The 24,426-nt window shown below is 45.8% G+C and overlaps 1 protein-coding gene across 6 annotated transcripts in view; it reads left to right on the forward strand.

Annotated features, from left to right (window-relative positions):
• The window catches only part of SASH1 (SAM and SH3 domain containing 1), a 312,995-nt gene that overhangs the window by 266,111 nt on the left and 22,458 nt on the right, over positions 1–24,426 (forward strand). For 5 of the 6 annotated variants that reach the window (XM_049654504.1, XM_049654503.1, XM_049654500.1 and 2 more), the window contains 8 exons: positions 1,959–2,091; positions 8,145–8,491; positions 13,975–14,049; positions 15,478–15,621; positions 18,872–19,007; positions 19,821–19,990; positions 20,747–20,956; positions 21,750–21,900. In XM_049654504.1, the coding sequence (XP_049510461.1) occupies positions 1,959–2,091; positions 8,145–8,491; positions 13,975–14,049; positions 15,478–15,621; positions 18,872–19,007; positions 19,821–19,990; positions 20,747–20,956; positions 21,750–21,900 (1,366 nt within the window). Of the gene's footprint in view, positions 1–1,444; positions 1,794–1,958; positions 2,092–8,144; positions 8,492–13,974; positions 14,050–15,477; positions 15,622–18,871; positions 19,008–19,820; positions 19,991–20,746; positions 20,957–21,749; positions 21,901–24,426 lie in introns of those variants that run through there. The other variant, XM_049654506.1, reaches the window with a different exon arrangement.

Genomic DNA, 24,426 nt, shown 5'->3' on the forward strand with positions numbered 1-24,426 from the left:
CTATAATCTAATGTTGGTTCTTCTTCTATTGGAATTGCTTAGTTTTAGAGATCCATCAAAAAGGCAGAATATTTTCAGTGTGAATGTGTAATCCCGCGCCCTAGGGTTCTGTTCGGGTGCTGATGACCCAGCATGAGGGTTAACCAAGTTTCTCATTTTTCTGGTTGACCACTGACCATTTCATCACATATCAACAGTTCAACCAAGCATAAATGAAATTCATACCATTCAATACTGTTATGTAGCAGAAGCTGTACTTACTTACTAGTTCATTTTAGTTTTGTTACATTTTAAGTTTTAGGCCAAACACATTAGGCCGAATGGCCAGCATGCAATGTATATGTATCCTCCTTCCCCACCCCCCATTACCTGGGGGTCCAATTCCCGTTCTTCATTATCAGGTAAGCAGTAGTTCACTTTAATTCTGAGATGGATAGGTAACACTTTAGGAATTATAGAGAAATTGGATACAGTTCACAGAAGGGAAGCCTGAGAAACACCCCTGTCCTGATGACTCACCATTTATGGGTTATAATAATTATTCTTCAGTGGGTGAATGGTTTGCTTACAGTTGTGCAGAGAGAAAGTACAATGGCCTTATGCTGGGAGCCCCAGGGGGAGGACAGAGGCCAGGAAATGGGTTGTATTTATCGCTTACATAGTGCCATAGTGCCACAGAAATATTTGTGGCCTCCCGACATGCTGCACCGTTTTTCTGCCCAAGTAATTCACAGTATCTCTACCTTGTTTACCCTTGAACTCTTCTCGGCTAACTCTTACTACGTCTCCATTTGATGGTCGATGGAGGCGGGATGATGGAGGAGGGGTGGGAATGTCTTCATGTCAGACCAGCTCAGAGATGTGGGTTTTGTTTTGTTTTGTGTTGAATGTATGAGGCGTCCCTGTCCTTACCATCTCTGTGAACTAGGTTGGAGGAAATGGAGGGAGGGCTGTTGCCAGGTCGTGCAGGATCAGCCGGGGCTGCTCGCGAGCTGCCTGGGGTAGGGGGGGCTGTGCGCTTCCGCCCCCCGGGAACGCCCGAGCACCCGGCCCGTGCAGCACGCCTTTTGGCCTGTTGGGCCAAAAGCTGCAGACTTCTCTTGCTTTTGCACATTTTGCACCGATAAAACAGAGGAAGCTGCATATTGGACGTTAGAGCTGACTTGGAAACGCAAACCTCATTTTGTTCACAAGGAAAGGATTGTTTTTCACTGGGGTCACTGCTGCGGAGGGAATTTTTTTTTCTCTCTGTAATGTTTGATACTTGAGGGAAAACAGCTGGGTTGAGCATACTCGAGTCGCTGCAAACTGAAATGGCATGCTGGGGAATATGCGCTGTGCTGTATGGCTGAAAAGGTCAGCTTTTTCCCTTGTCCCTCGTGGAGGAATGCAGGGTCTGTCCTCACGCGCGCCTCGCGAGCTCTCAGAAGGAGCCGGGAGAGGCCGCAGGCATGGCTGAGATGTGGCGGACTGTCCTAACAAACGCGATAGAAGGCGGCTTTTTGCTTCTCTTCCCTTTTCCTGCCCTGCTGTTTTTGATTTTGGGGGGAGGACTGGAACAAGTCAATAGAATTTTGGTTTGGAGAAGTAGTTGATGACCACGCTAAGCGGTCCTGATGGGCCAGACAGAGGAGAGCCGGGCCCAAACCACAGCAGCGGGACTGGAATTACGGGGCCAGCCTTGTGGAGAGGGCCCCGTCGGAGTTCTCCTAAGAGGACTGGGAAGTAACTGAGACAAGCACAGGGCATGCTGGGCAGGGGCCTGATGCTCCGGTGAATTAGGCCTCAGGATGGTATGTGGAGCTTCGCGAACCTGTTGGGCCAAGGAGCTGGCGCCCCAGGTTCAGCTGCACAACTGCCCAAGTTCAGACTGGCGGGGAGGCTGGGCTGCACCCTGTTGCCAGAGCAGAGCCCTGGGGCAATTACCTGATTAACTTTTCCCTTTGTTTCTTTGCCAGTCAAGAGAACAATCGGATGATGAGACTGAGGAGTCGGTGAAGTTTAAGAGATTACACAAGCTGGTCAGCTCCACTCGCAGAGTGAGAAAGAAACTAATCAGGGTGGAAGAAATGAAAAAGCCCAGCACCGAAGGTAAACATGCAAGCTCGCGCGCGCGCGCGCGCACACACACACACACCCACACACACACACACACACTCCGCCCTGCTTATTCCAAAGTAGATCAGCTGGGATCAGCTTTTCAGTAGAAAAAGGGTATGATTTCAAGTGGAAAACGGATTGCGTTCTGGCTGAGGCTGGCGGAGAGCGCTTTGGGTGTGCGTGTTAGCTGGGCATTGCTCAGCATGTACGGATCCTGGCATCCGGCATGTCGGGAGCTTAGTCATTTCAGTGTTACAGCAACGCGGGATGGCTAGTATGTGACAACGAAGTCTTCTCAAGGTGTGGCATAGCTTTCATTTTGAGCTTACATCATTTTATGTAAACTTCATTATTTAAAAAAAAATTTAATGCTTATTTATTTTTGAGAGAGAGAGCGGTGGAGAGGCAGAGAGAAAGGGAGACACAGAATCCGAGGCAGGTTCCAGGCTCCGAGCTGTCAGCCCAGAGCCCGACACGGGGCTCAAACTCACAAACCGCAAGATCATGACCCGAGCCAAAGTCAGACGCTCAACCGACTGAGCCACCCAGGCGCCCCTTATATCAACTTTATTTTATAACTTCTTCCTAGCCTCTGTGACCAAAGACTGGTGGCTCTTGCCCACGGAGTTTAGTCCAGATTTGATATATACCCATCTCAAACAAACATCTAACAATCAAGGCACTTAATACCCTTTCAGATCTCTGAGGGATGATTTGTTCTTCCTGTAAACAGTCTGAAGACTCCATTCAGATTGGGCTCTAAGGACCTTTCATTCTAAGTGGATCTTAAGAGCTATCTTGCTGGCTAAGCTGCTTGTCAGATGAAGCAATAATGTCAGAGGGGGCATGAGCCTGGATTTATTGTAGTGAATAGTTAACCTTTGAAGTGTGATTATGACAATTTAAATCTCAACCATATCCGTCTCTCCTATTGTTAGCAGTATGCATTTGCAGCATCTTGTAAAGTTCTCCCAAAAGGATGAAAGAAAAGAGTAAGATTTCCCATTTGGGAAAACAATAAGTGGACTGGAAAAAATACTGGAGAGACTAGGTCTTATTTTTTTAAAAGCACATTACTTGTTAAAATGTCACACCTATGTCTTAAGGAATTTCAGAATTTTAACACGTAGATTTGAAAATGATCTTCGAGAAGCCTTTTGGTTGTACACTGGTAAGATCAAGCCATGGAGGGGACTGGATTTCCCCTTATTTGCATAGGTGAGGGTTTCCTGGTATTTTCACTGCTGTTTTTAAATTTCTTTTTGCTGTAATTATTTATCAGTTTAAATCCCCTGGAGAAATATTGAAGGTGAGGGGATTATGGGAGCGTGAAGGCAAGGGAGGAAGAGAAAAGGAGGATGGGAAAGGGTGGGGCGGGGTGGGGGCTGGAGAGAAACGTGCTTATGGGCAATTTCATAGAGTTGTGTGGAATTCCAGGTTCCATTCGGGTGTCTTCTTGTGTGGTAACGCTGTTTGCCTCTGGGTGCAATGCTGATTTTATATTTGGATGTTTTAACACCTGCTCATCGGTGCTGGTTTTCACAATACAGAATTATAGCCTGATCTCCTCTCACTGGCAGCTCTTAATGAAATCACACACATACTGTCAGTTGGTAATAAATAGTAAGTAGAACCGTATGGAATTGCTGTCATTCAACCTTGGGCACCGCATTTTATTTTATTTTTAAATGTTTATTTGTTTATTTTGAGAGAGAGAAAGCACAAGTGGGGGAGGGGTGGAGAGAGAGAGAGAGAGAGAGAGAGAGAGAGAGAGAATCTCAAGCAGGTTCTGTGCTGTCAGTATAGAGCCTGACGTGGGGCTCAATGTCACAAGCCATGAGATCGTATCATGATCTGAGCTGAACACTTAACAGACTGAGCCACCTAGGCACCCCTGGGCACCACATTTGAAAACAAACCTTGCATACTTGGCAAAATTAAATCTCAAAGATAGCCAATAGATTGGTGATTCTTGTCCATAAATGAGATGGAACGATTCACGTACCTGGTGCTGGGCCTGCCACCTGGTGGCGTAGTCCTACAGAAGAGTCATTTGCATTCGGGCCGCCTTTTCCACTAGACTAACATCTGATAACAGTACAGCGATACTCTGTTTGCATATTTATGTCAGAACAGATCAGTCCAAGTATCTCTGAGAGACACGGTGGAAAAGGGGAAGAATATACCTGGAGAGGTAGCTTTAGGGTAAAAAGTAGTCATTGTATGGACTTCTAGCCCTGAACTATAATTCACCTGAGTCTGGATTAGTTTCCACAGATGAAACATGGATTAAATGAGCCCGAGTCCCAATTAACCTCTGGTGTCTGATGAACTGGGGAGCAAGGGTGCCATTAAGTGGGCAGGTGGGTATTGCCAGCTCAGGCTGCCCACGAGACCGGACCAGACTAGACGAGAGCTCCCTCTAGCCCCTGTGGAACGGAACTCTGTGAGGCTCCTCATCGACAGAAGAGCTGGTTCTTGGCCCTTGAATCTGCAAAGCAGGAAAGATTCACATTCCCAATAACCCCTCCTTTGCCACCTCTGGACCTTCAAAGAGTTGAGCCTTTTGGCTTCCTACATGTCTGTGCCAATGCTAAGTTTTCTGAGGGATAATTAACCTTTACTGAGAGCATTCTGTGTGCCAGCCACTTGCCTAAACACTTTAGATTTTGTGTTTCTTTTAATATGTCATCCCCAGAATAGCCACCAGAGGCAGGCATTCATACCACCCTCGTTTCACAAATGAGGGCACTGACCCGCCAAGAGGTTAAATAATTCACTCAAGGTCACTGAGCCTGCTGGCAGAAGGCCCGGAATTAAGTCCGGGCAGCCTGGGTCTTCACTCTGTTCCCACCCCTTCCCCACCGCCCCCCAGCTCTGGAGTCCTGGGAGAGCCATGAGAGTTCCGTCTCTCACCTGGTCTCACCCATGTAACTGAGTTTCAGGTCCTCCTCCAGGGCATGGATGACCCTAGACAGTATTAAATCGTAGGCCACGTCAGTGCCCTCCATCGGCCCGTTTCTGTGCTTTTTCCCCTAGAGCTGATACGCACCTACCTTCCATCATTGTTCCAGCTTAACTATAACCCAATAATGAATGAATCATTAGCCTTCGTTCAGTGCTTTTTACCTTACAGAGCACCTTTACGTATTTCACTTAATTTTATCCTTAAAAAAAAAAATTAAAGTTATTTAAGAAAGAGAGCAGTGGAGGGGCGGGGGGGGGGGGGGGGGAGAGACTCCCAAGCAGGCTCCACACTGTCAGCACAGAGCCTGATGAGGGGCCCGATCTCACAAGATCATGACCTGAGCTGAGATCAAGAGTCAGACACTTAACTGACCGAGCCACCCAGGCACCCCTAATTTCATCCTCATAACAGCCTTGCAACAGATAGTTCTCAGATAGGTAGACATTATTACAGGCGAGGAGACAGGCTCAGAGCGATGAAATAATTGCCCAAGGTCATGGAGATGGTGAGTGGCACAGACAGAGCTGGAATCGGGGCGTAAATCTGTGTTCTTGGCATTAAGTCACCCCAAATCCTACCCCTGTTAAAATCACCTTCCTTCCATATTCTGATCTCAGCTGACTAGGAGAGATAAAGGTCGCCATGTGAAACAGGTCACACCAAATGATGATGGGGTCAGTGCACGCTGACTGTCATTCTCCCCGTTAAATAGTTGTACTTGGAGGCCCCAGAAGGAGAGAAGCAGGGCTGTAAACCCCAGCAATCAAGTGAAGGCTGGGATTTCAGGCCTCGGGTCAGAAACAGACAGAAGAACGTACCCTATGCAAGGCCTGCCCTCGACACACAGCATTTGCCCCATTTCCCTCCAAGCTCCTTACCAGATGCAGGCTTTTCAGGATCAGGACGCAGAGCTCTACAGGTCATGGACATGTGTGCACCGGCTGGTTCCAGACTCAGATGTGTCATGGAAGTATTGGAATCTCTGATGACAAACCTAAACACAGAGTCCAGAACGTTTCCAGACCACTGTTGGGTGACAGATTGTTAAAATTTCCAGTAGACGCACCTGAATTCCCCGAGTCCTCTTCGGACTGTGGGTAGATCAGGGCCTTGTGCACCTCCGTGGGCACCTGGGCAAAATGCAAAGCCGTGATCTGTGATCTGGACACTTCTATAGAGAAGTCCAGTGCCGGTCTGCCTCTGCCTCCAGGCTGTGCCTCTCCTCTCGGCCCTGTCACTTCTTCCTGCGAGCGGAGGGTGGATCGCATCTAGAAAAGGTGGCTGTTTTTACTTCTAACAACAGAAGGGCCCTTGGTCTCCATACCTTATTAGTCAGGGGTCCTGAGGAAAGAGCAGGAAACCTTCACAGTATTTACACACTGCCTCTGGTCTGGCAAATTCCTGCCAGAGCTCGATTATACTCTGCTTTTAAATACTCATGAAAGGGGGTGCCTGGGTGGCTCAGTCGGTTAAGCATCCGGCTCTTCATTTGGGCTCAGGTCACGATCTCACAGTTTATGAGTTCAAGCCCTGAGTCATGACGGTTCTGTGCTGGTGGTGTGGAGCCTGCTTCCGATTCTCTCTCTCTCCCCCCCTCCTTCTCTCTGCCTCTCTCCTGCTTCTGCTCTCTCTCAAAATAAATAAATAATTTTTTTAAAAAAAAACAACAACTCTCATGAAAGATCCGAGAATAATCCTTCAGGGAATACATTTGTGCTGCAGATTATGGAGAACTTTGGACTGGACACAGTTCTGAATCTCCCTCCCCACCACTGTCTCCTTGACGTAAAAATCCATCTTGAGTCGTACTTAATAGCAGCGATTCTGTTTTTCTTTATACTTGTAATAATAACTCCCATCAGCTGGAAAAGGAAGAAACCTTTAGAATTTTAAGAGGCTGATACCAATCTTTTCATCCTTCCCCTCTCCGAAGCGAGCAGTTCTGACATTTAACCACACACTGGCACCCGCGTCCCAGCTGGTATATTTAGGGCCATCCCTCTGTTCCAAGGAACTTTTTATTTTTTCCTCTTCACAGTTCAGCTGGTGGAAAGCAGCAGTTCTCAAAAGGTTCCTTATAATTAAAGGGACACAGCCAGTTAGGATCCCTACACCCACAGTTTGACCTACTTCTTTTTCACATCTGTTCACATAACACACGCAGAAAAGAACTCCGTTTTCCTGCCAGTCAGTCCAAACCTTTCCACTGGGCTTCGGAGGGCTTGGCTCAATACCTTGCTCCAGGGGAGGCTTCAAGAGCTGGAATCCTTGAAACAGAGTGGAACACTCGATGAGGCTGCCTGCGTGTCCGGGCCCTTAAATGCCCTTGCTGCTTCCCAGCAGGGCCAGTGGATGGCAATGCCTGGCTGGAATCACCCAGTTCCCTAACTTTGCTGTGTTTGGCTTGTCAACTGGGGACTATTTGTGAGTTGCGTTCGCACGCTGTAACCCCGTATGGTGTTTCTGCACCCAGGCTGCCTTGGTGATTTAATTACTTAAATGGCACATGTACCAAGGGAAAAAAAAAAAATCACTGTCAGCCACGTGGCATTCATCACACTCTGACAATGAAATCCCAACCGGAGTCAACAGGAGGCCTTTCAGAAGGGGGAAAGATCCTGATTCCTAGCTTCTGAGGATCTCTCCCACAGCCTGGGGAGGGTAATCAGATTTGGGGGGGGGGGGCGGGATTAATTATCTTTAAATGCTAAGGGCTATGGAATATCATGATAATGACTGGCTTGGGTTTTCCCAGTGGCATTTCTAGTAGATTTCTTCAGGGTTTTGTTCTACAAAGATACTGTAAAGAAGGAGAAGAAAATACACCCAACACCTTTTAACATTAAGTTTGTGAAGCCCTACATTTGCACAGTTTGTTATTTTTTATATGCATTCATTTAAGTGGGAGCTGGGCTTAGAAAGAGGGTAAGTGATATGGGGAGGGGATCACTGTGGTTTCTGTGACGATTGGCTTATTTTTTGTAGGGCGGGGCTGTAACAAAAGAAATACCTATGAGGGAATGGAGAAGTATGTTTACAAGAGACCATGAACATCTCTGTGTTGATTTCCCTCCAGGCGGGGAGGAGCATGTGTTTGAGAATTCCCCAGTTCTGGATGAGAGGTCCGCCCTTTATTCTGGAGTACACAAGAAGCCATTTTTCTTTGATGGCTCTCCTGAGAAACCTCCAGAAGATGATTCAGACTCTCTCACCACTTCTCCATCATCCAGCAGCCTGGATACCTGGGGAGCCGGCCGGAAGTTGGTCAAAACCTTCAGCAAAGGAGAGAGTCGGGGCCTGATTAAGCCCCCCAAGAAGATGGGGACGTTCTTCTCCTACCCAGAAGAAGAAAAGGCCCAGAAGGTCTCCCGCTCCCTAACTGAGGGGGAGATGAAGAAGGGTCTCGGGTCCCTGAGCCATGGGGTAAGTACGGATGGTGTTTGCTTCTATGACCACCACCGACGTAGGCACCACCTTCTAGTGTCCCTGGAGGAGGTTCAGAGTGTCCGGAAGCAAATCCGCCTGAAGAAAATGGATACTAATTATTCATGTTCCAGAGCTTTTCTCTGCCAGCGTCCCTCCAGAAAAGGAGTCAGCAGTGTGACCTGTGACCTGCTCCGGCAGAAACCCAAAGGGGGAGGGAGCTGCGGCGTCCCCGGCAGGAGGGCGCGCGGGCGCCCCTCGGTCAGCGAGTTCAATATCACCTACGTGGTGGAGCGGAGCCTGTACAGCCACCTGAACCTGACCCAGCTAGTGCGGCCTGCCTCGGACAGGACCCTGAGCAAGGCCGAGAGACAGGACCTCAGGCGGTGCCTGCTGGAGGAGGATGAGGAGACCAAGAGGAAGTGGGCCGCCACGGTCGACCGCTGTACTAAAAGGGTTCTCTTGAGAATCCACCAGAAGTCCGTGAGTCACAAAGATGGTCACCAGGACAGCCTTGTCATTTCTGTGATGTGCAGTCAAGCGTTATGGCCTTTCTTCCAGGGAACCTGGCGTCTTCCCTCTCTTCTCCTAACTTCACGACTTCTGGCCATCACCTCAAATTTCTAACCCTGCTTTCTTTTAGTAATGGCTTCTTCTTTTCCACTCGTCCTCTTGCCCGTTGAAGCTCTTTGGTTTTTAATTAAGACCAAACACTGAAGATGATCCAGAGAAGGGCTTTCAGAGTCCAGGGGTGGGGTTTGGCCTCCTTCTAGGCTGGTTGGTTCCCAGCCATCACGTCACTTGACCTCAAAGAATCTGATTCAGAACAGAAGGACATTTTGCCCTTAAACGAGTTGCTTATTCTTTCATTTAATTAAAACCATAGAAACTGGCTCAATGAAAGATTGCCATCAACAGAATCACCGATTTGGTGATTTGAAAACATTCATAAAGTACATTTCTCTTATGAGTAGTGCCAACCAGAAAGTTCTTAAATGGAAAGGGGGAAAAATATCCGAGCTCTTTTGTTTTACTTAAATCTATTGGATGTTCTATCTTAAACAGAAGGGTGGACCTTCAGAAACGTCTTCCCCTGCCCCGTAGATTCTTCTGTACGTAGTAAGCAATGAAACACTTACTTTCAGAAATGTTTTTTCAGTTTTGTTACTGAATTATCAAAGACCTAGTAAAAATTGACTTTTGAGGGCATGACTTATATTAAACTTGAGAATATAGGCATTTTCCCCTTGGAATTCCCACCCAACTTTTGGCTTGCACAGAAACCCATATAAAATGGCACAGAGCAAGGAAGAGCTGTGGGCTTCCTGCCCTCTGTCCCCTTGCGACTGCTGGCTGAGCCCCCTTTAAGGGTCTGAAGGAACAGACCATACTGTAGCCTCCCGTGGGGGCTTTCCCGGGTTCCTTCACATTCACGGATACGATGCTCTGCCCCAGACGATTACTGGAACTTATATTCATTCATTCAAGTTCTGCTTTTTGTAGAAATGGAGACTGATTGGTCCATGCCATCCCTCAAATGACTTCTCTGTTCCAAAAGGATTGCTAGGTCCATCCTTGCCTTTAGTCTTCTAGATGTTCCCACATGTGTCAACTGTCTTGGTGGAGCGTGTTTTCCATCTTTTCTCACTCATGCGCATCTTGTAACACATTCATACTATTAGCGACAGCTTCCCTCTTGGTTCTTTCTCTATCATCGCCATAGTTTGTGGTTGGGTTTGTGCTTGATGTATGTACACAGCAAAATCCTCCTCATTCATTCACTTCTGACCTGCAGGTCTTCTGTAAAATGCTGTGGCAAAGAAATCTTGGTATAATGTATTAACTTCAGAAGGGCTCTGCCCAGTTCATCTGCCTCTGTACCTTTGCACATGACCTTGATAAAACACATCCACCTCAGCTCTGTTCATTGGTCTCCCTGCCATGAGCTTAAATCATGTCATACCGAGAATTTTTCCACCCTGACTACCTTGAATTGCTCATGTGTCCCTCATATTAATTACCAGGTTAGTATTGTAACTTCTTCAAGACTTTCTCTCTAGAAGTTGTATTTCTAAGACCTGTGCTAATTTAATTGTGTGTCAGGGATTCATTCTTCACTGACATTGAGTATGGACACGGGCGAGCTTCTTTTCAAGCACCAAGTTTCACCCCCTATAACGGTGGCACTGTGTAATATCGATCCCAGAGGTCACCCAAGGCTGCATATTTTTAAGATACTATGAGCCTGAGGTAGTATTGGACAGTTCTACTGGCTAAAATAATATCTTCAAGGCTAAATTAGAAATTTGCACATACCTTTTCTTGTTAAGCATAATTGTACCATCAGGAAAGTAAAATTTCACTTTCTAATTGGAGAACTGTAAGTGCAAATAAGCATTTTAACAAAAGTTTTTTTTGGGGGGGGGTGGTTTATCTTGGTTTGGTTTTATGGGGTAAAGATAATTCCTTTGCTTGGTTTCCTTAAACCATTTTGTTTTCCATCCTTCTTGTCCTAGTGCACAGTTTCCTTTACTCTTCAAACTTGATCTTTTTGTCTTTCAAAAATGCCATATTTGCTTGATGAAACCTCAGGGAAATGATAATGCTATATTTCACTGGAAATGGTCACTTGTCTTCGTATTTTTGGTCATTCAGTTTTTTGTTTGAGGGAACAGGCATGCATGACATTTTGGAATTCTGTCCATTTTTAAACTCCCACCCCCCCCCACCCCCCAAAAACATGTTTTCAACTGCATGGCCATTCCATTGACCGGCTCTCCTCATCTACAAGCATCTCTCCAAAATGTTCTTATAGTTACCACTATAGGAGATACGAAGACCTTGAAAACAACCTCACTTAGGTTTCATTTGTGTGGACCACCAAAGCCAAAGATTGGTTTACTTTTACTGTTCTCACTACAGTCTGTTTTCTCTGGTGAAGGAATGCTATTTCAAGAACTACTTGATATTACAGAAAAGATTTAAGACTCGTCCAAGCGATGTTTATTATTATGTTCTTTGTCCCCCACTCCTGAAGAAGAGTCTGTTCCAAACATCTTAGCATATCACCGGGAGAGGTTTTAGTTGGTAGCTAAGAAGGCCAGTTCACTCTTAACCCTAAGCTTTTTATTTTATGAATAAATGCATGCAGCTGGTATATGAAGACCTAAACGAGCTTCTAATTTATTACAGTTAGAAGTTTCCACATAAATTCTTTCTCGGTTATTTCATATGCATCAGAAAGTACATGCTGGGCTCCAGTGTTGCAGTTGATGCTGGAATTTAAAGCAGGGAAGTGCAGAAGCCATAAAATGATGAGGCATCTGGGCGCCATACTTTATCTGTAAAGCCCTGAGTCACAGGAAAGGAACTAGAATAAAATCACTGCCTTTGCAAAAATGCAAACATCTATTTGGCATTATAAGTTGGAAAGGAAAAGTAAATGTTAAAAATGAACCTTGAGAGATGGTCATAACATTGCTCGCCAGGTTAGGGGATTTGGTGAATGTTTTTGTATAAAGAGGTCTTTCGCATTTTTTTATTTAAAAAAAATTTTTTTAACGCTTATTTATTATTGAGAGAGCATGAGAGGGGCCGAGAGAGGGGGAAACACAGAATTCGAAGCAGGCTCCAAGCTCTGAGCTATCAGCACAGAGCCCGACGCGGGGCTCGAACCCACAGACCGCGAGATCATGACCTGAGCCGAAGTCAGACGCCCGACTGAGCCACCCAGGCGCCCCTCGCTTTTTATAGAAGAGAATACAGTTAGGTTGACTATAAGGGAGATCAGATTATCCATTGATATTTGATACACAATTAGAATTATGTCCATGGCAGATTATTTGAACCAGCAACAACAGCTGAAGGAGAAACACAGCTGTGTGACATCCGGAATTTGGTTATCCCCAAGTACCTCCCGCAGCACTTCTCTCTCCTGGCCCCTCATTCTGCCATCTCTCACCTTTTGGCCCCCGCCTGGGAGGCTCTGGTTTTACAGTGGAAGCTCCCAGAATGTAAGGCCCAGAACTAAGCTTTAGTCCTTCGTTTACATATTTAGGATGTTTTACTAAGCCTGAACTCAGGTAAGGTAGGATATGGTAATTGGTCCCGGACAAGCTATCAGATCAGAGCAGGCCTGATGAAAAGTGAAAGCCCAGCACTCACGGCGGCATGTCTGCTACTCCTGAACAAACCAAAGCTCAGAGAGTCTAAGTGCTTTATCTGTCCCCCTACAAGGAAGTGGCGGGACCAGGGCAACCTGTGCGATTCCAGGAACCATGGCGTTTTCCTTCCCAGATGTTTCTGCTTTCTCAAGTCAGTTAATATACATCTCAAGTATATTTCTTTCAAACAAGCCATGTTTATAGTATGCGTTGTGCTTTTCTGTTCATTTCTTCCACGGAATAGCTGTGACCTAGACTTCTTGGGGAAACACGTCATACAAAATCTTGGAACCCAGATCTGCTATTCAGCTTTTATTACCAATCGCTTAAAAAGTGAATCCGCTGTAAGAAAAATGAGTGTGCTTTGAGTCTGTCGTACAGATTTTTTGGGGTGGGGGAGGGAGTGGCCATTGAATAGCTTTTGCTGGAAATACAACAAAGAATTCGAAGCAAGTTTTGAAATATAAAACTACTGAAATATAAGCAGTTCCATAAAGTTTGAAACCAATTAAAGGACAATAAGGTTTTTGATTCTTTACAACATCAGCATTTTTTCCTATTGAAACTAAGGAGTGTGGTCAAAGACAGTCACTGAATCAACCTTTTCTTTCTGGACAAATGTGGTGTCTTCATACACTCTGAGTAAAAGGGTCACGATTAGTTAAGTTGGGCAGTTAGCTGGGAAAGTTAGCAGCATTTTTGGCTAGGTCAAGGAAGCAATGAGTGAGTAATCCTCTTGGCCTGATTGTGCTACTATAAACATAACCTTTTTTCCCCTTCTCAGAGATTTAAAACCAAGCAAAATAAGAGTCTGTTAGAAAAGCCTGCTGTCAGTGGTAGAGCTATACAGGATTCCAGATCTGGGTTTCCAAGACTGCTCTGAGCCCGTGGATCCCCTAATACATATTTCCTCGTCATCATTACTATATGCAGCTGAAATCAGGGGACCGGAAGGGCATGTTCTGTTGCTAAGAGGCAGGGAATCTTGGAGCACTTAACAAACACATGGGTGGTGTTTGGTTGTATTTTTTTTAACCAGTTGGTTTTTGCACGTTAAGGGGATTTTGGACCCCTGGCATAGGCACAGTTCCAGTGGCCTCTGGAAAGGCAAAATGAGGGAAATTTCCTTAAAACATGAATCATGTATGTTTGTTTGTTTTTTTTTTTTTTCCTCATCATTTCTTGTTTCCTATTTTCATCCTGTGGACATACTTGTGATTCGGTGATTGTCCCGCAAATGGGAAATGTGTTGGGTTGGCGCACTGCCGGCTGACTTAAACATAACTGGATTATTCCTGCCCCGCCCTCTCCTCCCCACAGAGAACCTGCAGTTTTGGAGGATTTGACTTGACGAATCGTTCTCTACACATTGGCAGCAACAGTTCGGACCCAATGGTGCGTACACATCAAAGGAGGCAGAAAGGTTTGGATTCAAGCATGTGGTTGCCATAGTTACAAATTTGAGAAATTCTCCTAGTTTGAGAAAGGATAGTGGGTAACATCGGTGATCCTGCATCATAGTTGGATAGAATCCCCTTGGTACCCATCATGGAGATGCTTTGCTGTTCTGTGTGGAACGACGATGACCACCTCCATTCCTGTGATGCCTTTGCTTCCGGTTTTCTTTAAGTCCCAAATCCAGAGGAGTTTGGCTTCTAGTAGCACGTGTACACGGCCACTACGCACAGGTAGCGTGACAGGATGGAGCCCTGTGACCGGGGTCCAACAGGATGTGCCCAAATATCTAAGAAACCAGTCTTATCACAAGCCAAGTGCATGGCCCTCTAGAAGTGTAGGTCTTCCTGATCTGGAGTGTCCTGGAATGAACCCAGTATCCTTGGGCCCAAACCAAACCAGACTCTTCAGAGCCAAGGTTCCAGCTGCCTGAGATCTGCTTCTGGATCACTCTGGGGACAGTCCACCACTGTGGTACACAAGTTCCATTCCCTAAGGTTCCCTTTCTGAGGCTCCAAGGATGTAGGTGAATTTTACCTACAGTTTTGTTTTCTCTTTATGCATTTTGGCTGCAACTATGAAATTAAAATTCCGTGCTTTATATTTGTGTATATATCATATGTCAGCTAAAATACCCATCTGTGATTTTTCAAGTGTTTGAGAATTTCCTAGAAGAATAACACTATTTTATTTGGATATCAAACTTTATTGATTCATAAACCAATAATTTTATGTAGTTAAATCTTTAAAAAAAATGATAGAGGAAGTAGGATTTCTTTTCCTTTCTCAGGGGAAAGTCGTTTTCTAAGATGTAAAATAGAACGAGAGATGACCAAGTTTTGTTCAGGGAAGGAAATGTACATATTCTTAGCAGTTGACCACACGGAGCTCAAGAATGCTGTTAAGTCTGATCAGATATTGGACTTCTGATGACTGAGATTTGCCATGTTGTTCTTTCCACTCTTCCTGGGGTGATTCAGTAGTATTATCTTTCTCTTCTTCCCACTGCTGGGATTATGTGAACATTGGTTCATTTAAATTACTCTTTATCAATGAAATGCAGCCCCCTTGGGTATCTAAAATGATGAGGAAAAGTATAATAGGAGAAGAATATACTAAGGTTAAAAAAATAATAAGTGACCCACATCCCACTTTAAACAAATATACAAAAGGGCCTTAGCGAGTAGCTTTTAATTTTCAATCGAAAAGACAAATAACAGCACTGAGTTAACACAGGAAAAATTTCAGGATCCTGGGGGATGCCAGTATTTTTCTGAGAGGTAGAACATTAATGGTTTGCATAATAAAACCTGTTTCTGGGCATCCTTTTACTGTGATTAAAGGTATTTACAACACTTTGTTTTGCAGAGTAAAGAAGGAGATTTTGTGTACAAAGAAGTTATCAAATCACCCACGGCCTCCCGCATCTCTCTTGGAAAAAAGGTGAAATCCGTGAAAGAGACAATGAGGAAGAGAATGTCTAAAAAATACAGCAGCTCTGTCTCTGAGCAGGTATGGAACAAAGAGCAGGAGCAAAGAGCCAAGCCAAGGGCTATCAGATCTGTGCTCTGATGTAGTAGCAAATACGTTCATTGGTATTAACCAGGCTCCAGGACCATGCTTAGTTTGTGGACCCAGAAGCTCGACTGACATTTATTCAATAATTGACTCAGTAAACATCAGCACTTAGGGTGGGTGGTCCCTGCTTAGCGCTGGGAATACATGATGCAGGCCCCGCCTTCATGTACAGACAAGAAAAAGAAATCATGTGAAGAAGTGGTTACTCCTTAGTGCGGAAAGCATCTTAACATTTGACACGGAGGAAGGATTTTATTTGATAGAATATCCCTTGCTACAAAATGGATCGCCAGAATCAAACCGCAAAAAGATACTCAAGTTTCCTTAGATAACAGACTTTTCAAAAAAGGTAGAGGAAGTAGGAGCTCTAAAAGCTCCTGGCAAGTAGATCTTCTGATAGCAGTTGTTTCTGGGGGTGTTTTCATTGGTTGGGCCTCTGTGTGGCCGTTGAGAGAGCACAGGATAGGCCCCCCCCCCCCACCTCCCGTTCTGTGATTTCATCAGTAGAAACATGACCAGTTTCTGTTCTCATCGTTTGGGTGGAGGAAATAAAGGCATCTGGAGAGTTCGGCCTTGAGGTGACTTTGACCATTTGACTTTCCTTTCCTCTGGCACCTTTACGGCATTCGAGGCCTCTGTCAACTTGAAATCTTTGGGTAATGTTGCTTTACCTACCAAATAAAAACAGGGAAAGGGGACATTTTTGCTCAGCTGCTGCCCTCTGGTGGACAGAGGAAGCTAAAATCCAGACCTCCCCGTTTGAGTCCCTGAACACCAGCTAGCCACTGGCCTGCACTGTGATTCACGCAGTATCTTCAGCTTCTTACAGCGGTTGTCACGGGGGAAGATGGGGGGCGTGTACGGATTTTGTTTCCGTTCCAACTGGGCACATTTTTGATAGTCACAACTGGGTGGGGGTGGGGCAGGCTGGGTGCTATGCTACTGGCATCTGATAGAGGACAGAGGTGCTGGTAAACCTTTTATGACAGTTCCCCCCAGCAGTTACCCATCTAACATGCTGACAGTGCTCAGATTGAGAAACTCTGGCTTGTTAAACCTACAGAAGTCCGGGCTGCGTCCTGTATGTCTTCTCCACCATCGTTTTCCCTTTTTGTCCCTGTGGGCATTGGGAGCAATGGCGATTCTAGATTTCTGCACAGCAGTGAGGCAAACTGCGCTCTCCTATGAAGCAGACGTCCTGCCAGTCACTGGAAGCAGCACCATCAAGTTGAAGCACTTTAGTTTGCTTTTCCCTTGATTTGAAACATCCACTAAAAGCTCTTATACACTTGCATTCTTAAGGGGTTTCTGCTTTATGGATCATGAGCATAGAACTTTAATGTCCTTTTCCGCTGTTTTCTAGAATTATACTACTATCTAGCAGGCTTCTAGTCCAATTCTCTGCTTTTTTGAAGCAGTCATTTTGCTTAAAAGGAATAAATGATCATTATGATGCTTTTTGTAGAGAGAAAACTAATGTTGCAAGGTTTATCTTTAAACATTTTAGGAAATGTATCAACCATTATGGTAAAGATCTTTGCTTTGTCCCTGCTATACACCCAGCACCTAAAAAACACTACCTGTTCATAGGTAAACAATAGGTGATGAGTAAATTAATAAAAGTACTTGAGAACATATAGTATCAGAGATGTAGATTTCATATTGCTGTTTTTCAAAATGAGTATTTTCAAAAGCATTAAAAAAGATAATTGGAGGGGCACCTGGGTGGTTCAGTTGGTTGGGTGTCCGACTCTTGATTTCAGCTCAGGTCATGATCTCATGGTTTGTGAGACCGAGCCTTGAGTTGGGCTCTGCATTTACAGTGCTTGACTGCTTGGGATTCTCTCTCTCTCCCTCTCTCTGCCCCGCCCCTGCTTACATGCGTGTGCGCTCTCACTCTTTCTCAAAACAAACTTAAATTTTTTTTAAAGATAATTGGAAAGATGACTTAGTTGATGTTTCAGAAAGAGGAATGAAAATATTTTCAGGAATTCATACTTCACAGCTTCAGTTACTCCTCAGTGATGGCACCTCTGTTTATATTTGTTTTGGGGGTTTGTTCATTTTCCTTAAATGTAAAGGGATGTTTGGGGGGCCTCTGGCTGGCTCAGTCGGTAGAGCACGCGACTCCTGATCTCAGGGATGTGAGTCCAAGCCCCCATGTCGGGCCTAGAGCGTACTTTTAAAAAAATGGGCTTTGGGTCAGAGGCTGCCTTAAATGTTTGCAGGACCCGCAGAATCGCGTCAAAGCTCTTCTGATGACTCGGCACTATGCAAATAACAGGTTTCATTTAGAGGGTTTTGTGCTCACGTGGCTATGTGATATGCCAGAAAGTGGTATGTTCTGGCAAGTAAACCAATCAGACTGCAAACTTTTTAAAGCATGACACTGCTTCTCCGTATAGCACCACTAATCAAATGAGCGCGCCATACTTAACATGTGCAAATGAGGGGCCACCAAGCGAATAATGCCTCATGGCCGCCCCACAAGTAAAAAGTACTGCTGAATCACTACTGTCCTCATTCTGATCTGAAAGGGCCCGCACAGCTTTTATGCTGCACGCATAAAGGATGTGAAAGAAGCTAAAACCACAGACGACGTATAGAAATTTTATTACAGACCAAAAACAGAAAAAAAAGGTATTTTTGCTATGTATCTGTATCCAAAATTGGTTATTTCATGAACTAATTTTAATAATTTATGTAAACAGATGAAGAATCTGGTCTTTTATTTACTTGTTTTTGCTTTAAGGTATAAACGTTTCCCTTCAGATTGAGTCAATGTTTTCTGATAGTACTTCCAAATCACACATTACTGGTAGATTGTACTTGATCTGCATTTGAAGTTCATTTTTACTACCGACCTATAGACTATGCTACCTATCTATCTTTTAAGCCTTTAATAAAATGTTCTAAGAGGTAGATATATATATATATATATATATATTTTTTTTTTTTTTGAGATTTCAAAACCATCTATTTGAGCATGAAGAATGATTGCGTTACATGAGCTGCAACTTTAAACTGAAGCAAGGCTATAGATTAAAAAGGAGGAGGATTTGGGGTACAGAATCAAATATGGGGATAAAAATGGATTTGATTCAGTTGAGGGCTAAATTGCTTCCAATTATAAAAGGACACCCGTCCATCTGATGAAACTTAATTTTGTTGAAACCCGTTGTAGGACTCGGGCCTGGAGGGAATGCCCGGCTCCCCTCCGTCTTCACAGCCTGATGGTGAACACATGGACAAACCGAAGCTCAAAGCCGGAGGTTCTGTCGAGAGTCTGCGGAGTTCTCTGAGTGGCCAGAGCTCGATGAGTGCGTCCCGTTTGTAATTATAGATGGTTTCCGTTGGAGTCCACATCAGACTTTTACTGGGTGTCAGGGTCAGGCAATCGAAAGATGAAAAGAACAAGTTCCCACCCTTCGGGTGTTGTTAGAGACAGACCTGCGAAATGTCTGGACCTAGAGTCATATTTGTTTCGTAGCAGACGTATGGCAGTGGCACAAACGGGGTGGTGAATTTTGATTGGAGAAAACAGGGAAGCAACTCGGAGGAAGGATCTGGAGAACGGAGGGGAATAAGTCAAGGGGAAAGGCTCTTGAAATGACCAACAGAAGACGTGGGGAAAGAGCAAATTATAAATGTCACAGACAATGCGTGCCATTCAACCACTCCAGGACTAATGGTGGTGTCGCCAAATGGCGTGGGGGAGGAGACCAATTTAAACCCACCATTTTCAGATCGCCTGGCCTTGTGCGAGTTCTTTGACTTCTCTGAGTTTCCTTGTCTGTCGCAAGGGGTAAGGACAGTATGCCCGAGAGGTTATGAATGTGGAAGGCTTGTGGTGTCCTCCATTAGGGAGTCTGTCACCTGGATTCCTGGGTCATAAAGATAACTTGCTGGAGTCCCTTGTCTATTTAGGCGGTTGATTAGGAATAACCATCAGAAAATTCAGATCCCCTGGACTCCTAACCCCGCCCTGCCGTGGTCTTGACACAACGGTTGTGGCCTGTGACTTCCCTGATCTGTCCCTTAATTTCCTGATCTGTGATGACCTTTAATGCCTTTAAGCTTTGCTACACAGGAAGTCCATGTTTACCCTGGTTCTTCCTATCTTTCGTGTGCAGGTGGTCAGACCGTAAGTACCACGGATTCCTCAACCAGCAACAGGGAGAGTGTCAAGTCAGAAGACGGTGATGATGAGGAACCCCCCTACCGGGGCCCCTTCTGCGGGCGCGCCAGGGTGCACACCGACTTCACGCCTAGTCCCTATGACACGGACTCACTCAAGCTCAAGGTGCATCTCTGCCCGGCCTCAGACTGACAGTTTCTTTAAGAGGTGTTCTGTTGTCCTTGCTTTTGAGTGCTGGGCTACTGTGGTGCCAGTATCTTGGCTGCTGTGATAAACTGGTCTCCTCAGTACAGAAAAACAAAACCAGGTAGCATTTAGGACGAAGGCGGGTCTTATGTTAATGCTCTGTCATCACCGTCGCCTCCACCGGTCCTTACGTCTGACCTCAGCTTCCTTTTAGAGTTCCTGTTGTCCCCCCCCCCCCCCCCCCCCCTCCGGTTTTGCTTTCTCCAGCTGAAGAAACCTTACTGCCTTCTCTGTATGACTAACCAGTGAGGTTTTTACAGGACAGATGGAGCTCCACAAAATGTATGAAGCACTTCTACAACAGGGCTTGCTGCTGGCATTTGATTGGTGGGAAATTCTTTCTCTAGGGAGTAGGAGCTCTGGATGGTGGTCAGGCATCCAGAGGGCCAGCCAGGTGCCCAGCCAGCCATGAGCACCAAGAGATACTTCAGCCACGTTTCACCTTGTGGTGAAGGGGGGGTGGAGGGTATGAGACCTCAGGCCTGCAAGGAATCTAGCAGAGGCAGGAGAGCTCTGGCTCTCTGCCAAGCTCCCACTCGTGTATAGTGACCTATGGAACCCTGAGTCTGGCCCTTCGTTGTATTTTCTCATCTGTGTGATTAACACATCTAATTGGTGCAGGGTTCATGCCTAGAGATGTACCTAATGGAAGGATCTTTGTTCCCTGGGCCACAGAAAGGAGACATCATCGACATAATCAGCAAGCCACCCATGGGCACCTGGATGGGTCTGTTGAACAACAAGGTCGGCACATTCAAGTTCATCTATGTAGATGTGCTAAATGAGGAAGAAGAGAAGCCCAAGCGCCCCACCAGGAGGAGGAGAAAAGGAAGACCACCCCAGCCCAAATCTGTGGAGGATCTCCTTGATCGGATCAACCTGAAAGTCAGTTTCTTCTTGTTCTGGTCACATTTGGCTCCCTGCTGCCTTCTCCTTTTCCTAAATTAAGCAAGGGCACATTCAGGGAAGGAGAAAGAGTCATCTGTGTGATCCAACAAGGGCAGCCCGTTACTATGATGAGTAGCCATTATTCTACAGAAATAGGTACCGGAATTCTAATGCTGCCGTTGACCTCTGCGGTGGGTGACCGCCTAAGTCCCGGGTCAGAACTTGCTATTAGCCCCAAGAACAGCTTTCAGAGAGCCGTGAGGTCCGAGCTACTACCAGGAAGGGCTGTAAACACAAACCCCTGGTGCCCTGCTCCCTCAGCTCCTCAGACTGAGGATTTACGCCCACGGCCCGTCTCCCACTGTCCCTCTCAGGATCTAGTGAACCGGGGCCGCAGCAGTAGATTCGGTCTCCTCCCTGCACAACCCTCTTGCTCCTGAGGAAGTCATCGCGCTTTCTGAGTTGGATTTCAGCAGCCCTATAAACGAAAGAAGTCTCCTGGGCTGTGCACGCTGCAGCGTTAGAGGCCCTAAAGCAGGGGCACAGTGAAAATGCAAGCCAGTGGGGCCCATGTCAGCCTGCAAGGTACATGTCCTTGACCCCTGATTAATGAAATGCCTTGCGCGCCTGCTCAGCTGTAGGGCTGGGAGGTACGCAGCAGATTACAAGCGATACTTACTAATCTTCCAGCTACGTGAAACGGACTGTGGAAAGAGTTTAGGGGTTCGAGGCTGCTTGAGGGTCCCGAATCACAGGGCCTGCTGACTCCCTTGGCTTCTTTCCCTCACAGGAGCACATGCCCACTTTCCTGTTCAATGGGTATGAAGACCTGGACACCTTTAAGCTCCTGGAGGAGGAAGATTTGGATGAGTTAAATATCAGGGACCCGGAACACAGGGCTGTTCTCTTGACGGCGGTGGAGCTGTTACAGGAATATGACAGTAAGTCCCCGGCACACAAGTGTCCCTCGTTAGATCAGTCACATGCTCAGGTCCCTAGAGTCATTCAGTTGGCCCTACTTGATCCAAAGCCAGGGCCAGTTTTGTATTATGTCAAACAGCAGCACAAAGGCACAAATTTCCAATGTAGCCCTTCTGGTTTATGTGGGAGCAAAGAAAACCTTACTGCTGGCCCCTTTCCTGGCATGTTTCTAGGTAACATTTGAAGAAAAGGCTGCTGTAAGAGAGGATTGAATTGCAGTGTCTTTTTTTCTTTTTTTTAATATAAAAATCTGTTTTTTAAGATATAGGTTCTTAAAGTTTATTTATTTATTTTTTTATTATTTTTGAGAGAGAGAGCGAGAGAGAGAGGGTGGGCCGGGAAGGGGCAGAGAGAGAGAGAGAGAGAGAGAGAGAGAGAGAAGCTGAAGCAGGCTCCAGGCTCTGAGCTGTCAGCACAGAGCCCCACATGGGGCTCGAACCCATGAACCGTGAGATCACGACCTGAGCCAAAGTCAGATGCTTAACCAACTGAGCCTCCCAGGCGCCCCGTATTTATTTGTTTTTAAAAGTTTATTTATATTGAGAGAGAAAAGAGAGCACAAGTAGGGGAGGGGACAGAGAGAGAGAGAGAGAGAATGAATCAGAGAGAGAGAGAATCGCAAGCAGGTTCCGCCCTGTCCATGCAGAGTCTGCTGTGTGGAGCCTGATCTCACGAACTGCGAAATCGTGACCTGAGCCGAAATCAAGAGTCAGACGCTTAACCGACTGAATCACCCAGGTGCCCTGAAGTTTGTTTATTTATTACTTTGAGAGAAAGAGAGTGCATGTGCAAGCAGGGGAGAGACAGAGAGAGGGGGAAAGAGTTTCCCAAGCAGGCTCTGTACTGTCAGCGTGGAGCCCAATGCATGGCTTGAACCCATGAACTGTGAGATCATGACCTGAGCTGAAGTCAGATGCTTAACAGACTGAGCCACCCCGGCACCCCTGAATTGCGGTCTTCTTAACCCCATAGATGCCAACATAGGCACTATGGGATGTGCAGCCTCAGCATGCCGTCGGGATACACAAAGGTAACAGACATACTGGGAGTATCTTGCCCAGCCAAGGGTTAATTACTTCTCAAAGCACACTGGAATTGTTCTTATTGAATAGGATGGTTAATGAATATATGACATTCATTGGCTTCCACTGAGGCAGGAAGTATCTGAAATGAATATGTAAGAGATTCCATATTGCAAATTCTCAGCTGAGGTGATAGCTCATTTTTATAGTCCATGGACAGCATTCAGTAAGCTCCCAGCTTTTATGTAGTCTATTTGAATATACCGTATCCTTTGCTCCGTTAACCTAGTCTTATCTTGCTCTTTATTCTTCAGTCTGACATCAAAAATATTCCTGAAATTATGCATCACGAGGGGAGTATCTTTCCTACTTATTGAATTCAAATGCATTTTCTTTCACGTGCTCTGCTTTGCTAGCTAATAGCATTTCTATAGCTAAAAGACAAACCCAAACCATGGTTAACGGTGGGAAAGAAATACATTACTGAATGCATCAGGCCCAAGGGACATGGGAGCAAGTGAGTCAGTACAGTTAAATTCACTTCTGCTTAATCGGTCCTCCCTCTAAATTAACTGATAATATAGAGGACCACATACCATCAAATAGAAGGCTGAATCCTAGATAAACATACTGCCTTCAGGGATAGATCTGAAGAGAGTTGTGTTTCATAGTTAATACCACTTCATAACTACGTCTCTTTGGTATAGGAGGTGTCTCCTGGGGGTCTGTGGCCAGGTTGGGCACAAGGAGCCTCCTGGCCCCATGCCCAGTGTGGCCAGCCAGCTATCCTGATATCAATTAATGTTAAATCATCTAGTCTCCTGGACCACAGCTGCTCTATAAAATAGCTCATTTGCTCTTCCTCAGCCACTGAGAACAGCTGTCCATTACGTTTCCTGGAGCATTCAGAACACTTCCTCCTTTAGGAGGACCGAAGCTAAACACGGAGGGTAAGACAGGCCGGATGTGCCCTTAGTCTCTGTCCTGCCACACTGGCTCAGATTCACCGTCTTGAGGTTTGCACCAGGGGATATTTTGTAGGAGGGAACCTATGATGAGGCCTACTCAGAAAGTCTAAGGAGGGCTCTTTGCTTCTTGAAATCTGTGCTGCGCCCCTGCTCAGACTATCCCCAGTGCAAAAAGTAGCTCGTCCTCTTAGTGGTTGTAAAACAAAGGCTTCATGGGCTCAGGGTGCTGATTAGTGCCAAGGGTCTGGGTCTAGACTTATCCTAGGATTGTAAGATTTTACATTCAGTGCAGTTAAATTTTAAGTAGTATTCTAAGTAACTGGTGACCAAGAGGGACACCATAGATTCTGTCAAACTGCATTTCTGTGCCCTAGACAGATCCAGAGATCTGTTCAGATCTTGCACCTTTTCTAGCTCAGCCACGCAGAAAAGCAGGAAGCACATCACCAGAACGGCTTGGCAGGCAGGCCGACCAGCCCTCCTCAGTGCACGTCTG

The sequence above is a fragment of the Panthera uncia genome, assembly GCF_023721935.1.
Source record: "Panthera uncia isolate 11264 chromosome B2 unlocalized genomic scaffold, Puncia_PCG_1.0 HiC_scaffold_24, whole genome shotgun sequence".
Classification (NCBI taxonomy): domain Eukaryota; kingdom Metazoa; phylum Chordata; class Mammalia; order Carnivora; family Felidae; genus Panthera; species Panthera uncia.